The 27212-nt window shown below is 40.9% G+C and overlaps 2 protein-coding genes across 5 annotated transcripts; one reads left to right on the top strand and one right to left on the bottom strand.

The window, feature by feature from the left end:
• Positions 1–4141: 4141 nt before the first annotated feature.
• Positions 4142–8336, bottom strand: NANP (N-acetylneuraminic acid phosphatase). 2 transcript variants are annotated; one of them, XM_081334516.1, is made up of 4 exons: positions 8155–8336; positions 7495–7833; positions 5200–6041; positions 4142–5064 (listed from the first exon to the last, which is right to left on the bottom strand). In XM_081334516.1, the coding sequence occupies exons 2-3, from the start codon at positions 7645–7647 to the stop codon at positions 5355–5357; spliced, it is 840 nt and encodes a 279-aa protein (XP_081190642.1). In that variant the 5' UTR covers positions 7648–7833; positions 8155–8336; the 3' UTR covers positions 4142–5064; positions 5200–5354. The 2 variants fall into 2 exon arrangements, with proteins under 2 accessions (XP_081190642.1, XP_081190643.1); XM_081334517.1 differs by having other exon boundaries at positions 8180–8336.
• Positions 8337–8629: 293 nt separating this feature from the next.
• On the top strand, positions 8630–20859 carry RNF212 (ring finger protein 212). 3 transcript variants are annotated; one of them, XM_081326584.1, is made up of 10 exons: positions 8630–8700; positions 10254–10315; positions 11313–11387; positions 12739–12795; positions 13066–13133; positions 13667–13712; positions 16702–16765; positions 17877–17946; positions 18874–19073; positions 20574–20859. In XM_081326584.1, exons 2-10 carry the CDS (start codon positions 10271–10273, stop codon positions 20609–20611), a joined length of 663 nt encoding a protein of 220 aa, XP_081182710.1. In that variant the 5' UTR covers positions 8630–8700; positions 10254–10270; the 3' UTR covers positions 20612–20859. The 3 variants fall into 3 exon arrangements, with proteins under 3 accessions (XP_081182710.1, XP_081182709.1, XP_081182708.1); XM_081326583.1 differs by lacking the exon at positions 8630–8700 and adding an exon at positions 8732–9021 and having other exon boundaries at positions 18946–19073; XM_081326582.1 differs by lacking the exon at positions 8630–8700 and adding an exon at positions 8732–9021.
• The last annotated feature ends 6353 nt before the right edge of the window (positions 20860–27212 follow it).

The following is a 27212-nucleotide window of genomic DNA, read 5'->3' as shown; positions in this document are numbered from 1 at the left end:
GGATTCGGACCGGTCTGGACTCTGACTGGGCAGAGTCTGACGATCAGGACACGGGCGGTCTTGTCGATATTACCTGGGAGGAGTTTGATTCTGTGACTCCGGAGGAAGTGGACAGGATTATGGGGAGGCTGAGCTCCACCACATGTTTATTGGACCCGTGCCCTTCCTGGCTGGTCTATGCAGCCCGGGAGAGGACGCGCAGCTGGTTCCAGGCAGTTATATCAGCTTCTTTGAGTGAGGGTAGCTTCCCTGCCGTCTTGAAAGAGGCGGTGGTGAGGCCTCTCCTCAAGAAGCCTGCCTTGGACCCAGCTGTATTGAACAACTATCGTCCGGTCTCCAACCTTCGCTTCCTTGCGAAGGTTGTTGAGAGTGTGGTGGCGCATCAGCTCCCTCTGGTCCTGGATGAAGCGGATTATCTAGACCCGTACCAATCGGGTTTCAGGCCCGGGCACAGCACGGAGACGGCATTGGTCGCGCTGGTGAATGATCTCTGGAGGGCTCGGGACAGGGGACATTCCTCTGTTCTAGTCCTATTAGACCTCTCAGCGGCTTTCGATACCATCGACCATGGTATCTTGCTGCGGCGTCTCAGGGGATTGGGAGTGGGAGGCACGGTTTTACAGTGGTTCTCCTCCTATCTCCAGGGACGTTCGCAGTCGGTGTTGACAGGAGGGCAGAGGTCGACCGCAAGGTCTCTCGCTTGTGGAGTTCCTCAGGGGTCGGTCCTCTCGCCTCTCCTGTTCAACATCTATATGAAACCTCTGGGTGAGATCATTCGTGATTTTGGAGTTGGGTATCATCAGTATGCTGATGATACCCAGCTTTTTCTTTCGACCCCAAACCACCCCAGTGATGCCCTCAACGTGATGTCCCGTTGCCTGGAGGCGGTCCGGGTCTGGATGGGGAGGAACAGACTTCAACTCAACCCCGACAAGACTGAGTAGCTTTGCATACCTTCATCCCGGGTCTATTCGGATATTCCATCTCTTTCTATGGGGGGTGAATTATTACCCCCTGTAGATAGGGCTCGCAACTTGGGAGTCCTCCTAGATTCATGGCTCACCTTGGAAGACCCCCTAGTGGCTGTGACTAGGGGGGCTTTCGCCCAGGTCCACCTGGTGCGCCAGTTGCGGCCCTATCTAAGCCGGGATGATTTATGCACGGTCACTCATGCGCTCGTGACCTCTCGTCTAGACTACTGCAACGCTCTCTACATGGGGCTGCCCTTGAGGACCACCCGGAGGCTCCAACTGGTACAGAATGCAGCCGCGAGAGTTGTGTTGGGAGTCTCCCGATACTCCCATGTTACACCTCTGCTCCGTGAGCTGCATTGGTTGCCAGTTGTCTTCCGGGTGAGATTCAAGGTACTAGTAATGGTGTTTAAAGCCCTACATGGCAGGGGTCCGGAGTACCTCAGGGAACACCTGCTGCCGGCATCAACCTCCCTGCGCCCTGTGCGTTCCCACAGAGAGGGTCTCCTCAGGGTGCCACCGATCAGAGAATGTCGATTGGTGGCCCCCAGGGGGAGATCCTTCTCTGTGGGCGCTCCGGAGCTATGGAATCAGTTACCGGTAGAGCTCCGGATGGCGCCCGATCTTCGCTCCTTTCGCCGCGATCTGAAGACGTTTTTGTTTACACAAGCCGGCCTGGCCTGATGGGGGATTGGTGGGGTTTTTATTCTTGTATTTTTATTGTTGTATTTTTGGGGTTTTTATAAATGTAGTATATTAATTGTTTTAACGGGCAACTATTTAATCTCCTTTTAATATTTGTAACTTTGTATTTTATTCTTGCCCTGTGAACCGCCCTGAGTCCTTCGGGAGAAGGGCGGTATAGAAATATTAATAAAATAAAATAAATAAAAAATATTTCATCAGCTTTATCATACGAAATCTAGCAGATTACAAGAACAGTTGGGCAGTTACATTATGTTGCCAGCAAAAGTCCAGAGCAGGAGTGTCAAACTGGCGGCCCACAGGGCAGTTGTGTCATGCACAGGCCACGCCCACCCCAGCTCCACAAAGGCAAAAAATGTTGTGATATCTCACGATATATCACGTGAATCAATTGAATTTGACATCTGTGATCAAGAGAATGCAAGCTGAACTACAGCCTTAATACTTTCTTGGTAGCAATGTTGATGGAGTTAAGAAAGTGTACTTCTTACTAGGTATAAAACTTAATGCCTCTGTTAAAAGTAGGCAGAAGCAGAGAAAGAGCAGCTCATTAGGGAAAGAAAATTACCACATCTACACACAGGAAGAGTTATGTAGAATACAAGCCTCTCCTTGTTTAGTGACCGCAAATGGTTCCGGCAAAATGGTCACTAAGTGAACATCACTGGTTACTACCATCTCATTCAGATAACGTTCTATATAGTATACTGTGCCTGACCCATTTTTTTCCTTTTTGCCCCCTCATAGGGCAGAGAGATTGCTTATGCAAGTAATCTCTTCTTGAGCTGCTTTTCTTAGCAGCACAAAATGTCCCTAAAAAGTGCAAGTTAAAAAGCTCATCCCTATGACTTGACTTAGTTGATTAGAATTTCCAGCTGGCTCCTGCTGCTGTGGAAACTGACCAAACCTTAATCAGTTTCACACAGAAGGCTTTTGTAGTCAGGCACGCAAAAATTGGTCCTTCATGCACACATTGTTCTGAAAATGAATTTTTTATCCTTGTATTTGTAAATGGTCACCATCCGAGGTAATTGCTAAGCAAGGAGTGGTTGTATTGTGCTTAATTCCTTGGACTTTTTCTGTGCAACAACTCTACCAAAGGCTTTTTGGAACAGAATAATCTGAAATTTTCTTATGGTTTATAATTGCTTGATCATGGTTTTTACTTTTGAAAATAGTGTTAAACTTTATTTTAAATAACATAAAAATAAAACCCACTAACCTGTGGGATTAGGACATCAGAACTGGAGAAGTCCATCGTTCTCCACAAGTCGGCTCATTGACTGATCTTGCTGCCTATGGACCCAGTAGCACCTACGGCTAGGTGCTGACTCAGGAATTCTGGGAGTTGAAGTCCAGGTTGCCGAGGTTGCCTACCCCTGGGCTAGGTTATGCCTATATAGCAAAAACAGCCCTCTATTGTTCTTTTGAGTTTTCTGGACAAGTGGCAGGTCCAGCTTTACTGTTCGGCTGGGAAAATGGAGTATTCACGTGTTGTTAAAAGGCCACATTGAGTTGTTGTATCTTTTTCTAACATCTTGCTGAAGTATCATTTACTTTTTGAGTCTCAGAGTTTTTCTGATGAGATTATTTGCCTGCCTGAGTGAATCACAAATTGCTTATGCAGTTTGGTTCCACAAACAATGATTCTGCAGAAAGGACGAGTGATTGGCATTTCAGGACCCAATTTTGTTGCCTAACTTTGCAATAGGGTGAGTAACAGACAGGTTGGGCAGGGGTTTCTTTATGTAAGTATCTGTAACCAATGTTTCTGTTTGAAATATTTCTATATGTACATTTGTGTATTTGTTGACACATATGGTGACGTGCAGGTTGAGCCAGCTAGACAATCTTTTATATACACAGGCAGAAGATAAGTGAAATGGCCATAGTAGCTTATGGCCATAGCTATTACAATAATTTAGAATGACCTGATGTTCAAAGAATAATATGAAAAAGCTTTGGCAAATTATACACACTAGAGATATCAGTACTATACAGTGGTAAAATATTGGCATTAAAATCAGTACCAATATATGTTTAAAAGATTTTAGAATTACAAGAATTTAGATGCTAAGATATCAAATCTGTATGTTCAGATTTTTTTATGTTTCTTCAACAGCATACTTAATAGTTCTGTTTTGTGTCTAAATTTCTCCTGCTCAAAAGATACTAATACTTTATAGACTTCATTAAAGTTTATTGGGTTGTCAGCTTCAATGAAATCTGAACAATACTGATATTATTCGTCTTTTGAGGGGAGTATGTGTATTATCTTAGTTAATTATATTGGTCAGGTAAGATAAAAGATTTGGAAGACTTTAACAAGAGAGAAAACATTGGCTAAGAATGAGATTTAAATGTCTTCCCATCCTCTCAATTGATTCCCATCTGCAAATATTAACCCATGCAATTACATTGCAAGAAGTAAACTGAAAAAGACACATTTGGAGTATAGTGTTTAATTCTGCTGATTCCGAAGAAGCATCTAAAATCTATGCCTAAAATTACAGTAATGTTGTATACTTTCAGAAAAAATATACAGTCTGAACTATGAGACAGTTACACTGATTTTTTTGAATTGAATATACTTAACAATATAATCTTTGAATATTTTTCACATTTGTAACATAATAATTTGATGAGAAGGAAGGACTCACTGGAGAAGAGCCTAATGCTGGGAAAGGTTGAGGGCAAAAGAAAAAGGGGATGACAGAGAATGAGGTGGCTGGATGGAATCACTGAAGCAGTAGGCGTGAGCCTAAATGGTAGAGGACAAGAAGGCCTGGAGGAATGTTGTCCATGGGGTCACGATGGGTTGGACACAATGGGTCGGACACAACTTTGCAACAACAAATTTGATGTTATACTGACCACCAGGAGGCACTACATGACTGGTTTCATCCTACAACAGCTACTCTTAACTGTGGCAACTCAGATGTCACTCTGGATCACCTTGCTAGCTGGGGAATTCTGGGAGTTGAAGTCCATGCATATGAAAATTGCCAAGGTTGAGAAACACTGTCCAAACAGTATTGAGACTCAACACTTAACTATGCTTTAGTATTGCTTACCATTATGGGGGGAAATACAATGATGAATTGTCAGATCATTTGCTTTCTTTGAATAACAGTAACCAAGAAATATACTTATTTGTGATATCACGATCACAAACTGGTTGAGTGGGTGTTATTTTAAGACAGAAACTGCAACTCAGTTTCAGTTGTTAATTTATAGTCTTAGATACCCCAATCCCTCCCCCCCCAACAAATAAAATGATATTGCTGGACTCTTGTGAGAATTTAGTGAGTTTGCAGGATTCTGGCTTGGGGAAGCAAAAAATGGCCACCTATTTATAGTTCTCTGTCTTAGAGCAGTGTTTCCCAACCTTAGGAACTTGAAGATGCGTGGACTTCAACTCCCAGAATTCCCATAGCTGGCTGGGGAATTCTGGGAGTTGAAGTCCACGCATCTTCAAGTTCCTAAGGTTGGGAAACGCTGTCTTAGAGGACTAAGACATAACACAAACAGCATGTAACAGGTTCAAGTATGTTTAACATGGCACAGAATGTAAAATTTTTTAAAAAAAGATAGAACAGAGCACTTTAAGTAAATCAATGTAAACTTCGCAGGTAGAAATGCCCTTTAGCTGTAAACCCAAGAGGCTAAACTCTTAGATTACTTGGGGAGACTGTCACGTACATTACCTACCACCTGATTCATTTCAAAATGTTCTTCTACTAAAAGTCCAGGGAGGTCAAGAAGAGAAGAAATAGTATAGTGAGGAACAGGAAATGTTTCCTTGGGAACTGTTCCAGTTTTATTTATCCAAATGGTTGCCTTTAAACCTGCATTCAACCCTCCTTGGATATCTGTGTCTAAAGAGTCTCCAATCATCACACAGTCCTCTGGCTGAACTCCTAGAAGTTCACAACAGTGAAGGAAAATGGATGGTGATGGTTTCTCTTCTTTTTGCTCTCCTCCTATAACAATTGCATCAAAGAATTCCTGACAGGCACAAGCTTCAATCTTTTCTTTTTGTGTCTCAGTGTCTCCATTTGTCAGCAGAAGCAAAGGGACAACTTTTTTGAGGTCACTGAGGATCTTGTGTGTTTCCTCTGTCAAAGTCAAGTATTGCAGGCGGGTGGTTTTCCAAAGAAAATAACATTCTCTAGCTAGCTTCTGATTGGCTGTTCCTCCCTTTACCTCTTGTATAGCTGCTTCCCAATGCTGCACCCTTAGATCAGTAATAGATATTTTAGATGGATCAAAGCATTCCTTGCACAGCTTGGCTTGGAACTTATCACAGACCATGTCAGCTTCTCTTTCAGTGTAGTGATATTCATACTGTAAGATTTTGGTTACCTACGAAAACAAGACAAATCAAAACAATGTTAGATTGGCTGAAGTTTACTTCTCCAGTTTGATGCCTTCCAGTAGTGCTGGAATCTAACTTCCAGAATTCTTAGCCAACATATGCATACTGGCTAGGAAGTTTGGAAACTGTAATTTAATAGAGTTAGAGCAGTGTTCCCAAGGCTTGACTGTTTGTTACACATGTGGAGTTCAGCTCATAGGATTCCCAGCTAGAAGTTGCCAAAGTTGGGAGGCACTGCTGTAGAGTCAAAGGTGGAAGACTGTTGCTGATACTATTTAAAATGTCAGTGTTCATCATTTTCTCTTTGACAGATTGTTTAGTTATGAATTGTTTTTACTATAGACCAGGGGTGTCAAACTCGCAACATCACGTATCTCTGGCAATGGGATGGGCGCAGTTTCGGCATGACGCATCCGGCCCATGGGCCGGCAGTTTGACACCCCTGCTATAGATGGATGAATAAATTACAGAAAAAGCAAATAGAAGAAGATAACATTTTGTGTGGTTTTGTATATTTATATGAATGCATAGCCATACAAACATTTTAAACAATATATAATATTTCTATGCAGAAGAATATTTGTACAAACATGTTTTGGAAAAATGTCAGTAAAGCTAATTAACAATTAGAATTCTAATTGTATTTTCTCCCATAATTGAGTTTCACATCAACATACCCCAAGTGTAGAAAATTGATTGTGGGATGGGAGGGAGGGGGAGGGAGGGGTGGGGAGAGAGAAAGAGAATCAAATCTCTCTCTGTGCTTCAAGGTGCAACCCACATACACCCTACACATCCACCCGTCAGCTGTTGTTCAAGCTGTTTTGAGTCATGGATTGACTGTTCTTCCAGAAGACTGCTAAAGTTACATTAAAAAAATACATATGGTTGAAATGTAGAAAACATGTTTCAAATGTTACCAGCTGTAGGTTAATTTGTAGGTTTCATGAAGCAGCAGGTTCAAATTTATCTACATTTCTGAGTCAGGTACAGTATTGATTTGGAGGCCTGTTACATAGTATAGAGTTTCCCCTTCTATCTGGGCATCTGAGAACAGAGAAGTTTTCTTAAAAAATTGGCTAAAGCTCACACATGGCAAGTGGCTTTCTCTAGGTGGTACTATTGAAAATGTTCAATTTTCCCTAATCAATGTGCAATTTGAACTACAGAAGTCCCTTTTCCGAAAGGTAGCAAAGCATGTGGAAAACTTCCTACAGTATATTACTATTACCCTTTTGTTCTACTGATGCACCAGAATTGATGGGGAGCGACAATTTGAATTTAAAGGGCTTTCAAGAGCTAAAATCAACGTGTGTGTGTGTGTGTGTCTGTCTGTCTGTCTGCCTGCCTGCCTGCCTGCTAATCAGCCTCTTCCAACCTCTATTATGTGCTTCCCTTCCTTGTTTAAGTGAGGAAAGAAGAGGTCCAAATGGAAAGTACCTCTACAATGGCTCTCCGGCTTGCAGTGGCGGTGTCGATCAAGGTGTTGTCCAAGTCAAAGAAAAAGGCTTTGATTCCGTGCAACCCATAGCGGCGGTTTTGCCCGGCGCCCGGCAGACCCCGATCTGTAAGCTCCGAGTCTGGTTGGCTCATTTGCTCGTTTGGTTGGCGCAGAAAGGAGAGCGCGACATCCGAGATCGACGGGACCTCCGTGGCGGTCGCGGTGGCGTCTTCCGCCGCTCGTGCGCGTTAGATTTGCACGCTCATTCGTGCACGTTCACTCCTGTATGTCAGGTTGCTCTATTTCCCCCGATTCTTTTCCGGCTAGTTTGGGGACGCCTGTGAAAACGAATAGATAAAAGCTCGAATTTAGTTTTTGCTTTTGACACATCGCATTCTGGTCCTCTTTCCCACACCTATTCATTCATACATTCAGGACTTGCTCCTCTTTGAGTTCTTGTTTCTTAGGAACATGTTAATGCTTGAAGTTTTCAGTAGCTTCCTTAATGCAAGGCGAAGGAGCCCAAGAATTTCCTTTGCTGATATTAACCTACTCATTTGTTATTGGGAAAATTAAGCCGGGTCCTTCCTGGTTAATACGTGGATGGGAAGCCATCAGGATTAATGATTAAAATGGGAAGTTGAAAAAAAACATCTCACCAGAAAACATTGGCCAACCACGTACTTGGAATTCCCGCCCCAAAAAGTAAATAAATATCTCTGCGGAATCATCAAGCTGCCGAATTTAACACCGTTTCATTTGATTAAAGCAATCGGCGCCTTACATCTTCCCATTAGTTTCTACCGATAGCCGCCGCCCTAGACAGTTCAAGGTTTGTAAAATGCTGATCCCGGAACTAACAAGACCAGTAAAAGAGATCGTCGCTCAAGGGTTTTTACGTATTGTACGTGTAGCCCAGGGGTAGGCAACCTCGGCTCTTTTATGACTCATGGACTTCAACTCCCAGAATTCCTGAGCCAGCCAAGCTGGCTCAGGAATTCTGGGAGTTGAAGTCCATGAGTCATAAAAGAGCCGAGGTTGCCTACCGCTGGTGTAGCCTTTTCTCGCCAGAGACCGGGTGGGCGGGGCTAAAATGGAACGGAAGTTTGACTCGGGTTTCTCCCCGCCCAGTTTTCCACTTGGTGGAAGGGAAAAAAGCGCGTGCGCGTCACTGACGGACGTGGCCTTCGCGCCCCCCCCCTCAGGTTCGCTCCGTAGTTCCTCGTCCGCGGGGGGGGGGGAGACCGCTGTCTTTTGAGCTACGGATCGGTGGCTGGTGGCCACTTGATGAGTCGGAAGAGGCAGCAGCAGAAGTGAATTCCTGGGGCCCAGGTGCCCGATTGTAGCTAGAGCAAGAGAAGAGAAGGGAAATATATATATATATATATGTATATATATAAAACCTGGTCTGATAATGGCTTGTCTGATATTCTGCAATGTATGTTTCCAGAAGCCCCAAGGAGCCACTCTAAATTTCAGCCTGACCAACTGCGGCCATGTTATCTGTGGGCAGTGTCTCCAGAAAGGTAACCTGCCCAGGGGTGGCAGGGCCTGCTGATAGCCAAGGGATAATTCATAGGAGCCTGCTCTTTCCATTGGCTGGGTTCACACATTGTGTTAAGCCGTGGTGTGACTGCTTGCGTTGAACCTGGTTAACTTCGATTTATTAAACTGCTTGATTAAGCTACACTGACTTATCGGAACAGGTGAATCAAGTCACCATTTTACCAGCAAGATAGGTGGATAAATTCTTGCATTCTTCAAACAGTTCTTTCTGTTTGAAACACTGCTTCAGAAATTGAGGAGACCTTCTGTCCATTGGATCAAAAGTTACATTTATTTGTAAATCAAATGGATGTCTAAATTTTAAATTACATTGGGTGGCATACAAGTAAAAATTTACATCCAATACTTTTTTTTTTAAAAAAAGGGCAATAACCTGGGGACTAAATCATCCAAAGTATTAATAAAATATTCACAAATATGTTTTCTAACCCAATAACTGGAGCTAGGTCAGGGGTAGGCAACCTTGGCTCTTTTGTGACTCGTGGACTTCAACTCCCAGAATTCCTGAGCCAGCTGGCTCAGGAATTCTGGAAGTTGAAGTCCACGAATCACAAAAGAGCCAAGGTTGCCTACCCCTGAGCTAGGTCTTCAGAGCCCTGAAGATCAGCAGGACTAGAGCAACTCAAACAGTCAAGGCTATGTTGTTGTACAATGTACTGGATTTTGACAGAGTACTTAGGTCTCATCAGATGACACTTGTTTAAAGATGAGACGTGGAGCATGCATGTGCTATTCATTTTTACTGGATGGGCAGAAACAATGGGAGAAATTTATTAGAAAAGTTATCTAATTGAAGCATAAGGAGTCCTCAATTGCTCTCTGAGCTTGTTTGTCTGCATGTGTTTCATTGCCCAACTAGATAACATAATGCAATTCACATTGATGTTACCTAGTTAGGTTATGAAAAATCTGCAAACTAACTCAGCACCAAGAACTCCACAGTTTAACCTTGAGCTACACACTTCTAATGGGATAGTTGAAGCAGTCCTTGCATTTCTAGGAGAGTCCCATATCTGGGCAATGTCTGTTGCAATTATGTTTTTAAAAAACCATGATGAATATGCTGCTTTTTTAAAAAAAGCTAAAATAATTCCAAGTCATAATTGACACGGTATGCAATTTATTAGATGTTACAATTTATTTGTCAGTAAAATAATACATAGTACAGTGTGCATTTATGTTGATTTTATAGGTAAAAAAGAAGAGTGTATGATTTGCAGAGCTCCATGTCGGACAATAGTCCTTTCAAAAAAGGTATAGAAAATGTTACAAATAGCTACAGTTCATTCAGTAATTGCAAAATGATTAATATATATTTTCATGGGCATTACAAAAACAAATAGAATGTAACATGAAGTAATGTTTGTTGTACTAGGATAGGGAAACCCAAGTTCAAGACCCCTTTCAATTATAGAAGCTCATTGAATGATTTAAATCCTGTCACTTTCCCTCAGGCCAAACTACCTTATTGGGATAGATACCCAGGAAGTAGCCTTGAAGCAAATATTCTTCTGATCATGGATCTGTAGTCAAGTGTATAAATATATACACATTGGTGGACTATTTACTATTGTTTATACTGACACTTTTGGTAACCTCCTTTAGCACCATGACCTAGGGGACCACCTGCTGCCGGCGTCAACTTCCCTCCGCCCCGTGCGTTCCCACAGAGAGGGCCTCCTCAGGGTGCCTCCGGTCAGAGAATGTCGACTGGTGGCCCCCAGGGGGAGGGCCTTCTCTGTGGGCGCCCCGGCTCTATGGAACCAACTGCCGGTTGAGCTCCGGATGGCACCGGACCTTCGCTCCTTCCGGCGCGGTCTGAAGACCCATTTATTTGAACAAGCCTGATGGGGGACGTTAGGGTTTTTTAATGGGTTTTTTATATTGTTATTGTTTTTTTATCTGGGCATTTGTTTAATTCCCTTTTAACTTTTGTATTTGTTATTTATATATGCCCTGTTCACCGCCCTGAGTCCTTCGGGAGAAGGGCGGTATACAAATTTAATAAAATGAAATGAAATGAAATGACTCTAACTTGGATATAGTATGGTGCTATGATAGAACTTGCAATATTTTCTTTTTGTGTGATGCTGCACATTAGACCTATAAATAACCTTTCAGTAGCTTCATAAATGTATCTCCAAAGAAATTAGTATCTGTATTACTGAGCAGAGTTGCTTATTTTTTAACATTTAAATACTTGAGTTGTATGTAATTATTTATTTGGTAATGTGTAATAATTTGGCTACAGGTGAATTCAGATATCCAGTCACTCTTTATGGGATTAGATGAGCTATGCAGAAAATATTCCAAAGAAATCACACAGGTGAGTTGTTTATGTTTTGAATATTTTTCATTGGGAATACTGTATGCTAGATCAGAAATTCCCAAACTTTACAGGTTCATGGTATCCTTAATTTCTCAATAATGTTTTCACAATATCTTGTAATTCCCAAGCTGGGATACCACAGTGAATTCATAGAGCTTAATGCATGTCTGACAGATGTCTGTGTTTACAAGAAAGTAGATTTAGTATTGCTTTGTAATAAGATTAAGTTGTATTAAATAGTTATGATGAATTACCTTTCATGTAGCACTAATACTAATAGAAGACAAGATGTAATTTTAATGTGTAGTATTGAATGAAGACATAAATGGAAATCTAGGCATGATTTATCCATCCTGTGTAATGTTTAAATGTAATAAAACTGCATTGTACTATTAAACATACAATATCTCACAGAGCATGAAATTGTAACACAGTAAGAATTTCCTGCCTGCAGCTGCCCTTAGCAGTCAGAATTTCTTCAGTGAAAAATGGATAGTGCCGAAGTGAAGGAGGTTTCCAGAAAAATCAGGGAATTAGGTGATCCAAACTAAAAATGCTTTAGCTGTGCCTAGTGGTAAGGAAAATTAGTTGAACATTATTGTCCATACTTGCAGGTAGTACTGTGGCCTTAAAAAGAAGAAAGTTTTAAAAAAAAAATAATTGAGAAATTCCTTGCTAAATCAACATCATTTGGCATTCAACGATTGTACTGTAGTAATAAAAAAATCAGGATTCATTATTATTCATGTTGAAATGGTCTACAGATTAAGAGGTTCTCATCAAAGGGAATGGAGGGAGGAAATGGTGTTGAGCCACATTCCTTCAGAAATTACTTAAGAGGCCTTGAGGGTTTTTCATTTCTTCATAGGAATAAAGCACTTACACCAATTTTTATGGCATTTCATGTTTTTAGGAATGTTTGCTTTCTGGCTAAGCTCACATTCTATACTAAGCCTTAATGTGGTTTTAGCTTAACATGTAACTTGTTCAGTATATTATAGCTTAGCATATAAGAATTACAAATATTGTGTTCTACGCAGTAACATAATAGCTTAGCATAATGTGTACTTTGAGTATCCATTTTATCTACAGGTGATCAGTTCATTAAATTCATGTTAGTACAGTATTAAATTTGTACATGGCATGCAGTTTAGGATGAAACATTTCTGAAAGTTTGAAGAAAAAAGTATCTTTAACGTTTGCTGCACTCCCCACATCATGATGGTGCTTGGAAATTAAATATAAACTTAGGTATTTCATTTCTGCTACATTTGTATTGCTTTCACATAAATATTATAACATTGTTTAGCAATAGAAATAATTGTTACCGTGCTTTCTTAATTTTTAGATTGCCCAGTTTCAAGAAAAACACAGAAGACGTCTATTAACACATTACAGAGAAAAGGTACTTTGGATTCATGTTGAACTGAATCCTGAAGCTTGATGAAGCCACATTTCTGTTGTGATATGTATAAATAAAATGTAATGTATCAAATAATGTATTGTACTAAGCCATTGGTATCTCATCTAGCAGTTAAAATATTTTGACCGTGTACTGGTCCTGTAGTTTGGAATATTTCCATTAAACAACTGTTGAACCATTAAACAGCTGAGTTTTATAAATGACAAGAAATATTATAGAATTTAAATTACTGAAATAGATTATTCCATTCAGATTACAAAACTGGAAGTGTATCTTAAGAGAGCATCACAACAAATTCAGCATATACAACAATTGCAACAGTGAGTATTTTAATTATGAACATAATCATTGAATTTTGAATAGTTTCAAAGATATTTTGTATTTTCAAATAATCATAACCATTAGAATAATTTAGTTTCCATGAATAGTAACATTTACTTGAAAACATGTATGGACATCCGAATACACTCAACTAAGTATAATTTACTTTTCAGGTATCATATTTGGTATTGTGCTATCTAAAGGAAGCAGTACCATTTAAATTTTATTATATTTTTCTAACTTTTCTGCCTTTATATGTTTTTAATACTTTAAGCTGCCTTAAGAAAAACTATAGCCTTGGTGGCAAAGAAATAAATAATTACCTAGTTCATCCTAAATGAATTTTAAAAGTGAGGTTGAAATCCATTGCTCCAATTATTCCATTATTTGAGATTTAAAATCTGTATGTGAGTGTTTGTATATATAATATTTATAATATATAAACTTTAAAAAAATTAAACTTAAATATTTTATACAAGCTTAATATTTTTCCCTTTATTCAATTATTTAAATATTCAACATCTTTTATCAGTCGGAATTCATCAAAGGAGGTAGAAATGCCACCTTCAGTAAGGAAAGTAAGTTTATTTTCCTTGTCTATATACCAAGATACAAATAGTTCCAGTTACCATTTTATGCTTAAATGCTAGATCAGCTTTGTGGAAAAAATTCTCTGTTATTTAGGGTACTTCCTATCATTACTTCTTAAAGGCATACATGCTGATGTGATATATTGAAATTTGATCACTAATCATTTGAAAAGCAAATGATGACAGTTTAGCACTTCCCATACTGCTCTCTTCTACACAAATATATATAGTAATTGTGGCTGTACCTTTTGTTTATATTTGGAACTGTTCAAATTACATATGAGGTATAAGATGGGACTATTAAATTGACAGCTTTTACATTTTCTTTCTATAGTCTGTTGCTTGAATTTAACTAGAAAACTAGTATTTGGTAACTGCTGCAATTGAAATGAATATATGGTTAATTCACTCATATTTAGTTTAAAAATTTGCCTCTACACTACAGGGAGTGCAGAATTATTAGGCAAGTTGTATTTTTGAGGATTAATTTTATTATTGAACAACAACCATGTTCTCAATGAACCCAAAAAACTCATTAATATCAAAGCTGAATATTTTTGGAAGTAGTTTTTAGTTTGTTTTTAGTTATAGCTATTTTAGGGGGATATCTGTGTGTGCAGGTGACTATTACTGTGCATAATTATTAGGCAACTTAACAAAAAACAAATATATACCCATTTCAATTATTTATTTTTACCAGTGAAACCAATATAACATCTCAACATTCACAAATATACATTTCTGACATTCAAAAACATAACAAAAACAAATCAGTGACCAATATAGCCACCTTTCTTTGCAAGGACACTCAAAAGCCTGCCATCCATGGATTCTGTCAGTGTTTTGATCTGTTCACCATCAACATTGCGTGCAGCAGCAACCACAGCCTCCCAGACACTGTTCAGAGAGGTGTACTGTTTTCCCTCCTTGTAAATCTCACATTTGATGATGGACCACAGGTTCTCAATGGGGTTCAGATCAGGTGAACAAGGAGGCCATGTCATTAGATTTCCTTCTTTTATACCCTTTCTTGGCAGCCATGCTGTGGAGTACTTGGACGCGTGTGATGGAGCATTGTCCTGCATGAAAATCATGTTTTTCTTGAAGGATGCAGACTTCTTCCTGTACCACTGCTTGAAGAAGGTGTCTTCCAGAAACTGGCAGTAGGACTGGGAGTTGAGCTTGACTCCATCCTCAACCCGAAAAGGCCCCACAAGCTCATCTTTGATGATACCAGCCCAAACCAGTACTCCACCTCCACCTTGCTGGCGTCTGAGTCGGACTGGAGCTCTCTGCCCTTTACCAATCCAGCCACGGGCCCATCCATCTGGCCCATCAAGACTCACTCTCATTTCATCAGTCCATAAAACCTTAGAAAAATCAGTCTTGAGATATTTCTTGGCCCAGTCTTGACGTTTCAGCTTGTGTGTCTTGTTCAGTGGTGGTCGTCTTTCAGCCTTTCTTACCTTGGCCATGTCTCTGAGTATTGCACACCTTGTGCTTTTGGGCACTCCAGTGATGTTGCAGCTCTGAAATATGGCCAAACTGGTGGCAAGTGGCATCTTGGCAGCTGCACGCTTGACGTTTCTCAGTTCATGGGCAGTTATTTTGCGCCTTGGTTTCTCCACACGCTTCTTGCGACCCTGTTGACTATTTTGAATGAAACGCTTGATTGTTCGATGATCACGCTTCAGAAGCTTTGCAATTTTAAGAGTGCTGCATCCCTCTGCAAGATATCTCACTATTTTTGACTTTTCTGAGCCTGTCAAGTCCTTCTTTTGACCCATTTTGCCAAAGGAAAGGAAGTTGCCTAATAATTATGCACACCTGATACAGGGTGTTGATGTCATTAGACCACACCCCTTCTCATTACAGAGATGCACATCACCTAATATGCTTAATTGGTAGTAGGCTTTCGAGCCTATACAGCTTGGAGTAAGACAACATGCATAAAGAGGATGATGTGGTCAAAATACTCATTTGCCTAATAATTCTGCACTCCCTGTACATTAAATGATTTCATGGAAATGCAGATAATGGTTTCTTGTTTTTAACTGCAAACTGGGAAAGTTTCAGCTGATAGACTTTGATATATGTATGTAGTGTGTGCGTGTGTGTGTATCATGCTATCTTGTTTGGTGGTAAACGGTATTGTGCAAAATACAGAAAAGTTGTAAGGATAAGAAAAAGAAATAGAGGCTTGAAATAAGAAGAGGAAAAAGTGTAATTAAAGTTTATTTAACTGATCCTTTAGCATCCAGACTAGATGCTAAATAAGCTCTTGCCTGGGTATCTCTCTGGAATAATGGGCATGTTTATTACATCCAAAATAGTTCAGATTAGGCTATTTAATTTATCTTGCCTGTTTTTGAGGCTCTCATCTCCTCCAACCGATCATGACTTTTTCAGTCTTTCCCTCATTGTCTATATACTGTACAAAAGTGCATGTGTATTCACATCCCCCCTTTGCTCCTCATACTTTCTAAGTTGTAGTCTTTCATATGTCAAGGATGTCGTCAGATGGGTCCAGTGATATTAACTCTTCCAGCTATCAAGGCTTTAGTCAATTGAGGCTTTCACATATAGTATTATGTTTTAGCAATATAGAGAACGTACCTTGCAACTCTATATTTTGTTGCCTGCTGTCCACCAACTAGGAGACATAGGTAGCATACAGAATGTTTAGATTTTGATTGTTACAGATTCTTGTTAGAAGATATTATAGCAGAGGCAGGAAATAATTTATTGTTGAGCCCATTAAAAATCCAGCTCTGTTCTTGTGATTTATCATAGGCCGAACCAAAATTTCTTTTAATTAATACAACCTAGTAATAATTCTTTTTTTAAAAAAAGCGGTACAATTAAAAAAGTTCTAAATTCAGTAGCAAGGAAGCAAGAAACACAATAATATGAAATAATTATTTATACTTTATGTTTTTAGTTTATTATATTGTAAATATTTCTGAATTATATGTAGACTGAAACAGTAGCTGGCCCAACAAGGATATCACTGATAAGTCCACCACAGAATGGACATATGGGTAAGAGTAAATATTGGTTTTTTTTGTTGAGATTGAACAAGATATATACCTTATGTTTGGGTTTAGCATTTCATAATAATTCTTTTTTCCCTATATGTTTCATATTCTGCTGTCTGCTCCATGTCATTTAGTGAAGGATGGATGGATGGGTAGATATTACTAATTTTGTTTAATGATCAGGATTTAAAAAAGAGTAAAAGTACAGCTACAGATATGGTAAATAGAATAAAATAAATTGTATAACAGTGAGTAAATAGAATGAAATAAATTATATAACAGTGCACACTATTATTTATTCAAATTGCTGGATAAAATTTGTGTCCCAGTCTAAAAGGGGAAGCAAATATTCAAGTTATCGTAAAATAATTTGACAATATAAACATAAATCTTAATAATCATAGCAACTTCATTTAAGTTCCCATATAGGAGTCCTAAGGCTGGGTTATTGAATCTGGCCCTAAAAAAGAACCTTAATTGTGTTAACAAGCAGATATAAGTTGATTTCTGCACCCAGACATTCAGTGTCCAGTTTGAGCTGCAGTCATATATTGCAGTTTCTGAGGTCATGAGAGGTCCTTTGCTTAATGATATGTGTAGTCCTCATTTAACAATGGCATCTGGGACTATTGGAACTGCTGATACTAAGCAACACCGTTATGTGATATTGCACTTTACGGCCATGTAACTTTGCCATGACAATTCCAATTCCAATTGCTGTCATAAGCCAGGTCTACATATGTATAATAATGTATTTCCATTATTGTGTTTGGTCACCATTTTATATTTTATATATTGAGTATGTTTTAATGTTATGTGAAGAAGTTTTAATTTATTTGTTTGTCTATTGTATGCTGCCCAGTTGAGTTGGGCAGCACTATAAATTATTAAATGAATATATGCACTCTATGATCCTGTGTCTTGCAAGATCACATCTTGGTACTGAAAAGCCTTTATTGAAGCTCATAAACATAGAGGCCTATAAAAGTATGGGATTCTTTAATGTTTATGGAGAGCTCTGTGCTAACATGAGATCTGATGCACTTACTCCAAATAATTTTTGAAGTTTGCAATATATTTCATATATTAAGTTAATCTGGAATATTATTTATAGGTAGTGTTACATGCAGAAGTTCTCAATTATCTGGAATGACATTTCAAAGAAACCCAGCAGGATATGTAAGGTAAAATAAAATGCAGTAGGATTCAATAAGGGGTATCTTTTCTCATTTTGGTTTTTAATGCTTATTTCTGCTGCCCATAGCAGAAGGTGTGATTGGCTTTGGTTTATTAAGATTGCTTGACAGAATCAGTATACTGTGAAATGTCAGGCAATGAGTTTTATGAAAACAGGTACTACTACCTGTATTTTTCCTTTACAATTATTGAATTAAGTCTAATTACTGAATTACATAGAAACTTTCCTTCAGCTATTAGCATCTTTCTTTTGGCTTATTTGAATTTATAGCAGTAAGACTACTGCATAAAAGAAATAATGTCTTAGTGTCACTATATTCTCTAACACAGGTGTCCCCAATCTATAGGCCGCAGCCCGATACTGGGCCGCAGGCTCTTGGCCAGGGGGCTGCAGAAATGGCTTGCCAGGGTGTGCACCGTGGGCATGCATTCCCCCCCCCTCGCGCCCTTGGCCCCATTTGTGTATGCATGCGGGTGCAAACAGGGATGCTAGCGTGGGGTGTGTGCGCACCCTGTTTGCGCATGTGCGAATGGGCTGCTAACATGGGTGTGTGTGCATGGTCCATTTGCGCATGCGTGAATGGGCATTAGCCACTGCGGGGGTGCACAGCCGTTCATGCATATGCACGGCACCAGGGCATGCCACATGTGTGAACGTGGCCACTAGTACTACACCAGTGAGCATGGCACACACAGTAATTTGGAAGCTCTCCCCTCCGGGCCACGAGCCCGGAAAGGTTGGAGAACTCTGCTTTAACAGGGCTGTTCTCATTGTGTCTATTTTGTCATTTCCTGAATAATGACATTTCTCTGTTATTCAGTTTGAAATAATGGAACAAGTACACCGCTACTGTAGTGAAAATATGTATTCTGCTTTCACTGCTATATAATGCTCTTGGTCATTTTATTACTAGATCATCTCCATTAAAAATGCTCAACAGTGGGAATTCTTACATGTCGCCTTTTGTATCATCGCAAAACAATAGAAATCATATCCCAAATACAATTGGACAGAAATCTACTCAGCATTATCAGTCTACATCTGCGTCTTCGCTCTCATCTGGGATAAAACACCCAATCACTCTAGTTAACCTTTTACAAAGGCAGCATTTAGGTAAGTGAATTCCATGAAGTAAAAATAATCCTAGCCAATGTTAACTTGCTATTTTGTGTAAAATGTAATCTTTGGGACAATGCTAATATGCTCTGATATTGACAAGTGATTGTGTCTTTGTTTAAAAATACTGGATATTTGTCTGGGCTTCAGCATCATCATATTATATTATGACTCTTTGTCTAGTGAGATGTTGTTTTCCCTTTTCTTCCCGATTTTGCAACCGTTGCACTTCTTCCAAATCTGCTTTGAAAGATTTTCTAATCTTTTGGAATAGATTGGGAGGAGAGGATAAAGGGGATACTCATTTTGCCAATGATGTTTGTTTGTTCTCCTTATTGCAGATGCAAACTTGAATGCAGTCACCTGCTGCTTCTGCAACTAACCTATCTTGTATTTAGGCAGACATGGCCGTGCCTATAAGATGCAAAGTAATATTTATTGTTATGTACCGAAGTTAAAAAAAAAGAATCAAAGATGCCACAGTAAAGATTTATAGCTATGATTGCAGGATCGAATCTGAGTTGGTCACTGGAACCAGAGGTTTGTTCCTGGAGATTGAGAAAGGTTGCATATTAACAGAGGGATATAATCAAGATCATGTGAAGTGTTAATACCACTTTACAATGCCTTGGTAAGGCCACACTTGGAATACTGCATCCAGTTTTGGTTGCCATGATGTAAAAAAGATGTTGAGACTCTAGAAAGAGTGCAGCGAAGAGCAACAAAGATGATTAGGGGACTGGAGGCTAAAACATATAAGGAGCGGTTGCTGGAATTGGGTATGTCTAGTTTAATGAAAAGAAGGACTAGGGGGTGACATGATAGCAGTGTTCCAATATCTCAGGGGCTGCCACAAAGAAGAGGGATTCAAGCTATTCTCCAGAGCACCTGAAGGCAGGACACGATGCAATGTATGGAAACTAATCAAGAGAAGCAACCTAGAACTAAGGAGACATTTCCTGACAGAACAATTTTTATATTTCTATTTCCTGAGAATGGGCTCCAGCACAAGTCCGAAAGCTTGGAATCTTTGGTTCTGGTAACCGACTAGATCCGATCCTACAACATTAATTTGGGACACGTATATTTGCCTTCATTTGACACATACTTTTTTATAAATCAATTATTCATATAAACAGAAATAATTACATCATGTATAGTAATATCTTGAATTATATGGTTGTTACAGAGTCTGGTTCACAGAAATATGCACATCATTTTGTACTTGACTAATATATATAAAACTTTGGACATATGGCAAGAAATGTTAACAGATATTTTTTGATAGCTAAATTATCTTCCTGCTATAATACTTTACATATATTTTACAAATTGAACATTTTTATGATAAATGTGGCTCTTTAAGCATTTGTAGTTAAATGCCTGCCATTTTAATTTGATTTTTGTCATTAGTGTATGAAGGAAACTTGATTACAATTAACAATTCAGTATTTCATTTGAGAGATAAACATTCTAGTTTGAATTTCCCTTTTATAGGAGCTACTAATCTTCCTGGATATTCATTACAAAAATAAAATTACCTGCAACCTTCGTTTGAGAGGAAGAACTTTATATTTTATTTTTTTTATAGAAATGTACAATGCATACCATTCTAATACTTGATCTGGTTTGATTAAACACTATTTGAGATAAATCTTTTTTGTTGTTTCTGTTTATTAAGCTTTTTCCCCTGGATGATCTTCCCTCCCTCATAATTATGAATTTTTTGCAACTTTGCTTTGATCAATTTAAGTGATACAGAGCTGTTTTTTGAAGCAATATGGTTCCCTCTCTTATAAGAGTCACCAAAATTGATTATATTGTTTCATTTTGCCTGTTTGGACTGCCTTTTGATTTCCAGTGTTTCTGGCTTCTATATGAGCCCAAGTCAACTATCTTTGAAGGATTTGAGGAAACCTGAAACATTTTCTGAAACAAATTGCATCTTCTTCACAATGTGAAGCTCTTGCTGAGGCAAATCCAAGCTGCCTCAAAAGGCCAACAGTTTGTTGCTATTCAGTCTCAGAGATCCAACTTTTTGGATTTCTGTCTTTTTGGGATGGTTAATAAATCTCAAGGAAGCTCTGCAAAATGGGCCAATTTACTAATATTGGGAAGGTGACTAATACATTCTGTTTTAAATTCTACTCTTTGACACATCTGCTCTTATATTTTTCACACACATGTTCAATGAATATTTGGAAATGTCACCTTTCCACCATTGTAGTAAAGCAGTTCCACCCACCCGTTAGAACAGAGGAATGATATTTGTTTATCATTTAACAGGAATGCAATTCATTAACAGAGGAATGTTTAGTCCTCTGTTAATGTTTAGTATGTTTCGTCTCAGAATATTACCAAAAAGTCCTAAGTCCAAAAATATTTTGTACTGAGTTGGGCATTTTTTGCCCAAAGAAGCTTGCAGCCAAAAAAATGTCCAGTTCAGTACTGCTTTACTACAATGATCTAGAGGTGATATTTTCAAAGGTTTATTGAATGTGTGTGAAAAATTCAAGAGCATATGTTTCAAAGAGTAGAAAGTAAAGGACTAGAATCGGAAACGACTAGCACGCATGTGCGGGGGAACCTTTACCTTTACCTTACCTACTTAGACTGTAGTTCACTTATTCATTCACTGGCTGAATTACAGTATGTTCCTTGACATTTACCATTTATGGGATAGAATTATCAATAGATTATGAATGATTAGAATAGAAGCATCTACAACTAAACTACACAAAGTAAGGATTTTCAAGTTCGTGTGTTTCATACTTTATTTTTGAGGTTTTTTTTCTATTCAAGAAAAATGTCAGGCACTGTTTTTCAGTTAAACTTAAAATGACTTCCTGGTGATGAGAAGAAGGTGGGGATTGGATGGGTGCTAGAAAGCTAGTAGAGGGTCGAAGCCATAATGCTCCAATTTACCTTGTCCTGTTGGTAGAATTTGTCAGAATGTTTTATGCTCTTGGATTTCAGTTTTCACCTAAATCTTGCCTGTAAAATGAATAATATTGGAAACTATTGCTTCAGGCAGATCAGTCATGCAGTTAAATATTCGTCACAAATGTGTGTGTGTGTGTGTGTGTGTGTGTGTGTGTGTGTGTGAGAGAGAGAGAGAGAGAGAGAGAGAGAGAGAGAGAGAGAGAGAGAGAGAGAGAGAGAGAGAGAGAGAGAGAGAGAGAGTATTTCTGTGTGTCTGTCTGCTTTTGAGTCAGTATTGACTCCTGATGACTGCCTGGACTAGTTTGAGCATTTGGCAAGATTTCCTCTTGCCAAATGCTCAAACTAGTTTGCTCTTGTCTTCCTAAGCTGAGAGAATGAGTAGTCCAAGATCACTGAACTGGCTTCATGCCTAATACAGAACTAGAATTCATGGTTTCCTGGTTCTAGCCTGGTGCCTTAACCACCACACCAAAATGACTCTCCATTTACAAACTTCTCTATATTAATGAAATATGCAAGAATCTCTCATCTGCTCTGTCGGTGTGACAGTATTAGTTCACTGCCCAAGGAATGCTTGTTAAGATCAAAAACTGCAAGTGCTCTTCTGCAGATATGCAGGAACAAAACCAATCTGCTTGCTTATTTGCTGCTAAGAAGTGGTATAAATGTACAATGGAAATGGAAAAGTACACAGAGATAGAAAGTTACCTTATCTTCAATCTTGTTTTTTTCTCTAAGAACACAAAGGAGGGGAAATGTTAAAATAGGAGTGGCATTGGCTTTTGGGTGCAATTCAGTGTGCTGGTTGTCCCTTTTAAAGCCCTTCATGGTTCAGGGTCTGGATATCCATATCCACTTTCCCTGAATATCTGTCCAAAGATCAAAGAGGTGAGCATTCTTCATGTCCCCATTCCCCAAATATTCATTCAATCCTTGTTTTTAGCATTTAGGGAGTTGATTAAAACCTGGTTATTTAAACAGATCCTGAGGTCTAAATGATTGTTTTTCCCCTCTCAAGTGATTGGAATTATTTATTATGTTTTTCTCATGATATTTAATGCCTGGGTTTTATATAGGCAATTTTTAGATAAATAACTGTAATTCATGTGTCAGAGTCCTTACCAGCCCTGGTTCCACAAATGATAAATGATGGTCAACAAGGTAGCTGGCTGTCTCCCTTTCCCTCCCCTGAAGTGGAAAGCCCACAGGGCTTGACATCATGGTTATAATAATTTCAAAATAAGAGTTTTGAAAGTGTTGCGTCCGGATCGGCGGCAATAACAGGGAGACGGATCCAGGTTAAATTACTTTATTGAACTGCACATGGAGGAATGGCGTTGGCAAGACCTGGGTAGCTTTTATGCCCGGCAGCCGCTGGACGCTGGCCAACCCCCTGGGTGGAATCTCCCACCTTGCCGCAGGCACCCAACCCGGTGTCCAGGGATTCCCACCAGTGGGATTAACCAATCCAAGCTGATTAACTATGTACATAACACCCCTTCCCCCCCAATTGTGGAATTATCATTATTTCCTTACAAAGTCCCTTAGGTAAGCCGGAGGTCTATGTTCCCTGACAGGGTATCTCCCAGGTGGACTGACTGGCCCATTACCCCTCTCCAAGATTGGCCTATTGGTCTGTTGTGGGACACCCCCCTTGCCAGGGGCCCTCAGGTTGCGGTGTTCCTGTGAGAATCCTCGGCACTGTCTCTGTTGTAATCTCAGTGGGTTCTGTGGTAATCTCAGTGGGTTCTGCCCCTCTCGGGGGTGACATTGGGGACCCGGCCGCTGGTGGGGTAACCCGGCCCCCCGGGTCTTGAAGTGGTTCGTATTGTGTGTTGTTTTGCAGTGATTGAGTCTCTCTGGGGCCCGATGGGGTGTTCTCAGGGGCCCTTTTCCTGAGTTGGTCAATGTGCCTCCTGATCTGTCGTTCCCCTTCCCCCTCTATGATGTAAGATAGAGGCCCCAGTTTGTCAACAACCACCTCTTGTGTCCACTTGTCCCCTTGGCCATAGTTCCTGGCCCACACTAAGTCCCCAATGTTCAGTGATCTGGCTGAGCAGTCCTGTTCAGTTTCAGCTGTCAACTTATCTGGATGAAGCCTGTCTAATTTGGTTGTCAGCCTTCTGCCCCACCTCATTTCCGCTGGGCTTTTCCCTGTTGCCGTGCACGGTGTTGTGTGCTGTGCCAGCAAGAACTGAGCCAGTCTTTGGTGCCAGTCCCCTACAATGATTCTTCGCAGTGCATCCTTGGTTGTCCTCACGTTCCTTTCAGCCAATCCGTTGGAGGAGGGGTGGAAAGGTGCCGATGTAGCGTGCCTAATCCAGTTGGCCTTGAGGAAATCCTGAAATTCATTAGATGTGAATTGAGGGCCATTGTCAGACACAACTACATCAGGTAACCCATGAGTGGCAAAGAGTCCCCTCAGGACCTGTATCGTCTTTGCAGACGTCATGCATTTAACAGGCACTACTTCTAACCACCGGGAATAGCTGTCCACAACTACTAAGAAGGTCTGGCTCTGGAAGGGCCCCGCAAAGTCTATATGTATACGGGACCAGGGGTTGTGTGTGCCTCCCACCTGTGTACTGGTGTGTGTGCTTGTTCTGGTCTCGACTTCTGGCACTGGTAGCACCCTGCTACCCTATCCTCGATTGCCTTGTCTAATCCCGGCCACCACAGGTGACTCCTGGCCAAGGCTTTCATGCGAACAATCCCTGGGTGTCCCTCGTGTAGTTCGTGGATGACCTTGTCCCTGTGCTTCTCTGGCACCACTACCCTGTTTCCCCATAGTAGACACCCTAAGTGTGATGACATTTCATCCCTTCTTCTGAAGTAGGGCGCGAATTGTGGGTCTGGGCTTTCCCTTGACCACCCCCCTTGGACCCATGCTGCTACTCTGCTTAGAATTGGATCCTTGCTGGTGGCTGTGGCAATGTTCTTGGCCATCAGGGGGCATTCTGGGAGTTCTTGTAGTGTGAAGATCTGGCCCACTGGCGCTGGGTCCGTGTCTGTGACTGGTAGGGGTAGCCTGCTTAAAGCGTCTGCATGGCCCATTTCCTTTCCCGGTCTATGTTTGATGGAAAATGTATATGCTGATAAGAAGATTGACCATCTCAGCATTCTAGGTGACATAATCTGGGGGGTCTGTTTGTCGGTTGTGAACAGACCTAAGAGGGGTTTGTGGTCAGTGAATATTGTGAAGTTCCTGCCATAAAGGTAATCGTGGAACTTTTTTACACCTGCCACGATTGCCAGTGCTTCTTTGTCGATTTGTGCATAATTCCTCTCTGCTTTGGTCAGAGTTCTGGAATAGTATGCTATAGGCCTTTGCTCCCCGTTGCTGTCCATGTGACTGATCACTGCCCCCACCCCATATGGTGATGCATCGCATACTAAGTATATAGGTTCGCCCTCGATGAAGTGGGTGACTGTGGACCTGCTGGACAGTATGTCCTTCAGTGTTTGGAAACTCTGTGTTGTTCCTGCCACTGCCAGGTGGTTTTTTATCAAGTAGTCTGTGTAGTGGTTCAGCTATGGCCGCTTTGTGGGGTAAGAATGTATGGTAGAAGTTTATGAGACCTAAAAATGCTTGGAGTTCTGCTTTATTTTTTGGTTCTGGGGCTAATTTGATTGCCTTAATTTTTCCCTCAGTAGGATGTATGCCTTGAGCATCAATCCTGTATCCTAAAAATTCAGTGGATTTTACCCCAATGGAACATTTTTCCTTTTTTAGTTTAAGCCCTGCAGCTCTAAATTTCCCCAGTACCTTTTCCAGTCTCTCTGCTAGGTCTTCCTCGGTTTTTCCTGCAATCAACACATCATCAAAGTAAGGGCATACCTGGAGTATGCCCTTTAAGGTCCTCTCCATCACTTCTTGGAAGATGCCTGGAGCTGCAGCGATGCTGAATTGCAAACGGTGGACTCGGAACGCCCCCTTGTGGGTAACTATCGTCTGAGCGTCTGCAGCTTCCCGGGAAACAGTGAGTTGCAAATACGCCTGCGCCAAGTCGCGAGGACCTGCTTCACTGTGGGGACCGGGTAAGCATGCTGTTTCATCGCTCGGTTTAGTGTCGCTTTATAGTCGGCACAAATCCTCACGTCCCCGTTAGGTTTAAGGGGGTGACGATGGGTGTCTCCCAGGGGCCCCCTTCTACCGGTTCCAGCACTCCCTGGCCTACTAGTTTGTCTAACTCTGCCTCAATTTTTTGTTTGAGTGCAAAGGGTACCCTTCTGGCCTTAAGCCTGATGGGGCTTACTGCTGGATCCAGGTTAAAGTTAATGGGGGGGCCCTTGTACTTCCCCAAGGAGCCATCAAATACGTCAGCCATCAAATACGACCTCGATTTTTAATTTAGGGCTTAACAACTGGTTAACGACCACCCCCTTCCCCCGGCTATTGCCCTGTGCCTGTGGCCTGTGGGTCTCTTTGCCACTTTTGGGGGGGGTTACCTTACCTGTGGCCCAGGCATTGATGTCGTGGAGTTGATTGTCTCGTGGTCTGCCTCTGCAAATTATTTGAATGTGGCCGGTTTTTCCGCAGTTCCGGCACTTTGCGTTGCGGAACCTGCAGGTTGCATGGGGGTGGTTGCCTCCACAGCTTCCGCACTTAGCTTCAGGGTCTCTCTGTCGGTTCGGACCCTCCCTCAGTGGTCTGTGCAGTTGAGGTTGTGGTTGTCTCCTGGTGCGGTCGGCGCCTTCCGAACGGTTGTTCCTCGCTGGAATTTTTCCGACTCTCCGGGTGATCTCGTCGATGTCCGTTTCCCACGGGTAGTCCTCCTCCCCACCGTCCACATGGCTCTCTTGGTTGATTTCACCCACTGCGCCATTGCTGTTGTGGGGGGGGGTCGCGTTTCCCTGTGGATTCGTACATGAGCAGTTCGTCCAGAACTTCCTGTAAGTTTCCGGTGGGCTTCGTGATGATTCTGTTTTGTAATTGTTCATCGCGTAGCCCTAGGACCACTCTGTCCCGAATTTGCACTTCCAGATTGTCGTATTTACAACGGAGTGCGGCTTCCCTTACGGCGGCCACAAATTCAGTTATAGATTCGCCCGGCTTCTGGTTTCTTTTCTCAAAAATCCTTCTCCAGAAGAGCTCCGACCTCTTGGGGGTGAAGTGCTTCTTGAGTTTTGCTAAGAGTTTGGTGTAAGACACGCTGGCAACGGCGGCCGGTTGGCACAACCCCACGGCGACCC

This window comes from Vipera berus (genome assembly GCF_964194415.1).
Source record: "Vipera berus genome assembly, chromosome: 1".
Taxonomy (NCBI): Eukaryota; Metazoa; Chordata; class Lepidosauria; order Squamata; family Viperidae; genus Vipera; species Vipera berus.
The sequence above is the reverse complement of the archived record's forward strand: the minus strand, read 5'-3'. Positions and strand labels throughout refer to the sequence as shown.

What these genes read in the sequence shown, in the direction of transcription:
- NANP (XM_081334516.1), bottom strand. Translation starts at nt 7,647, where the DNA reads ATGAGCCAACCAGACTCGGAGCTTACAGATCGGGGTCTGCCGGGCGCC. An exon ending in GCCGGAGAGCCATTGTAGAG is followed by an intron (nt 6,042 to 7,494) that starts GTACTTTCCATT and finishes TTGTTTTCGTAG; the next exon opens with GTAACCAAAATCTTACAGTA.
- RNF212 (XM_081326582.1), top strand. Translation starts at nt 8,910, where the DNA reads ATGGCTTGTCTGATATTCTGCAATGTATGTTTCCAGAAGCCCCAAGGA. An exon ending in CAATAGTCCTTTCAAAAAAG is followed by an intron (nt 10,316 to 11,312) that starts GTATAGAAAATG and finishes ATTTGGCTACAG; the next exon opens with GTGAATTCAGATATCCAGTC. An exon ending in TAACACATTACAGAGAAAAG is followed by an intron (nt 12,796 to 13,065) that starts GTACTTTGGATT and finishes TATTCCATTCAG; the next exon opens with ATTACAAAACTGGAAGTGTA.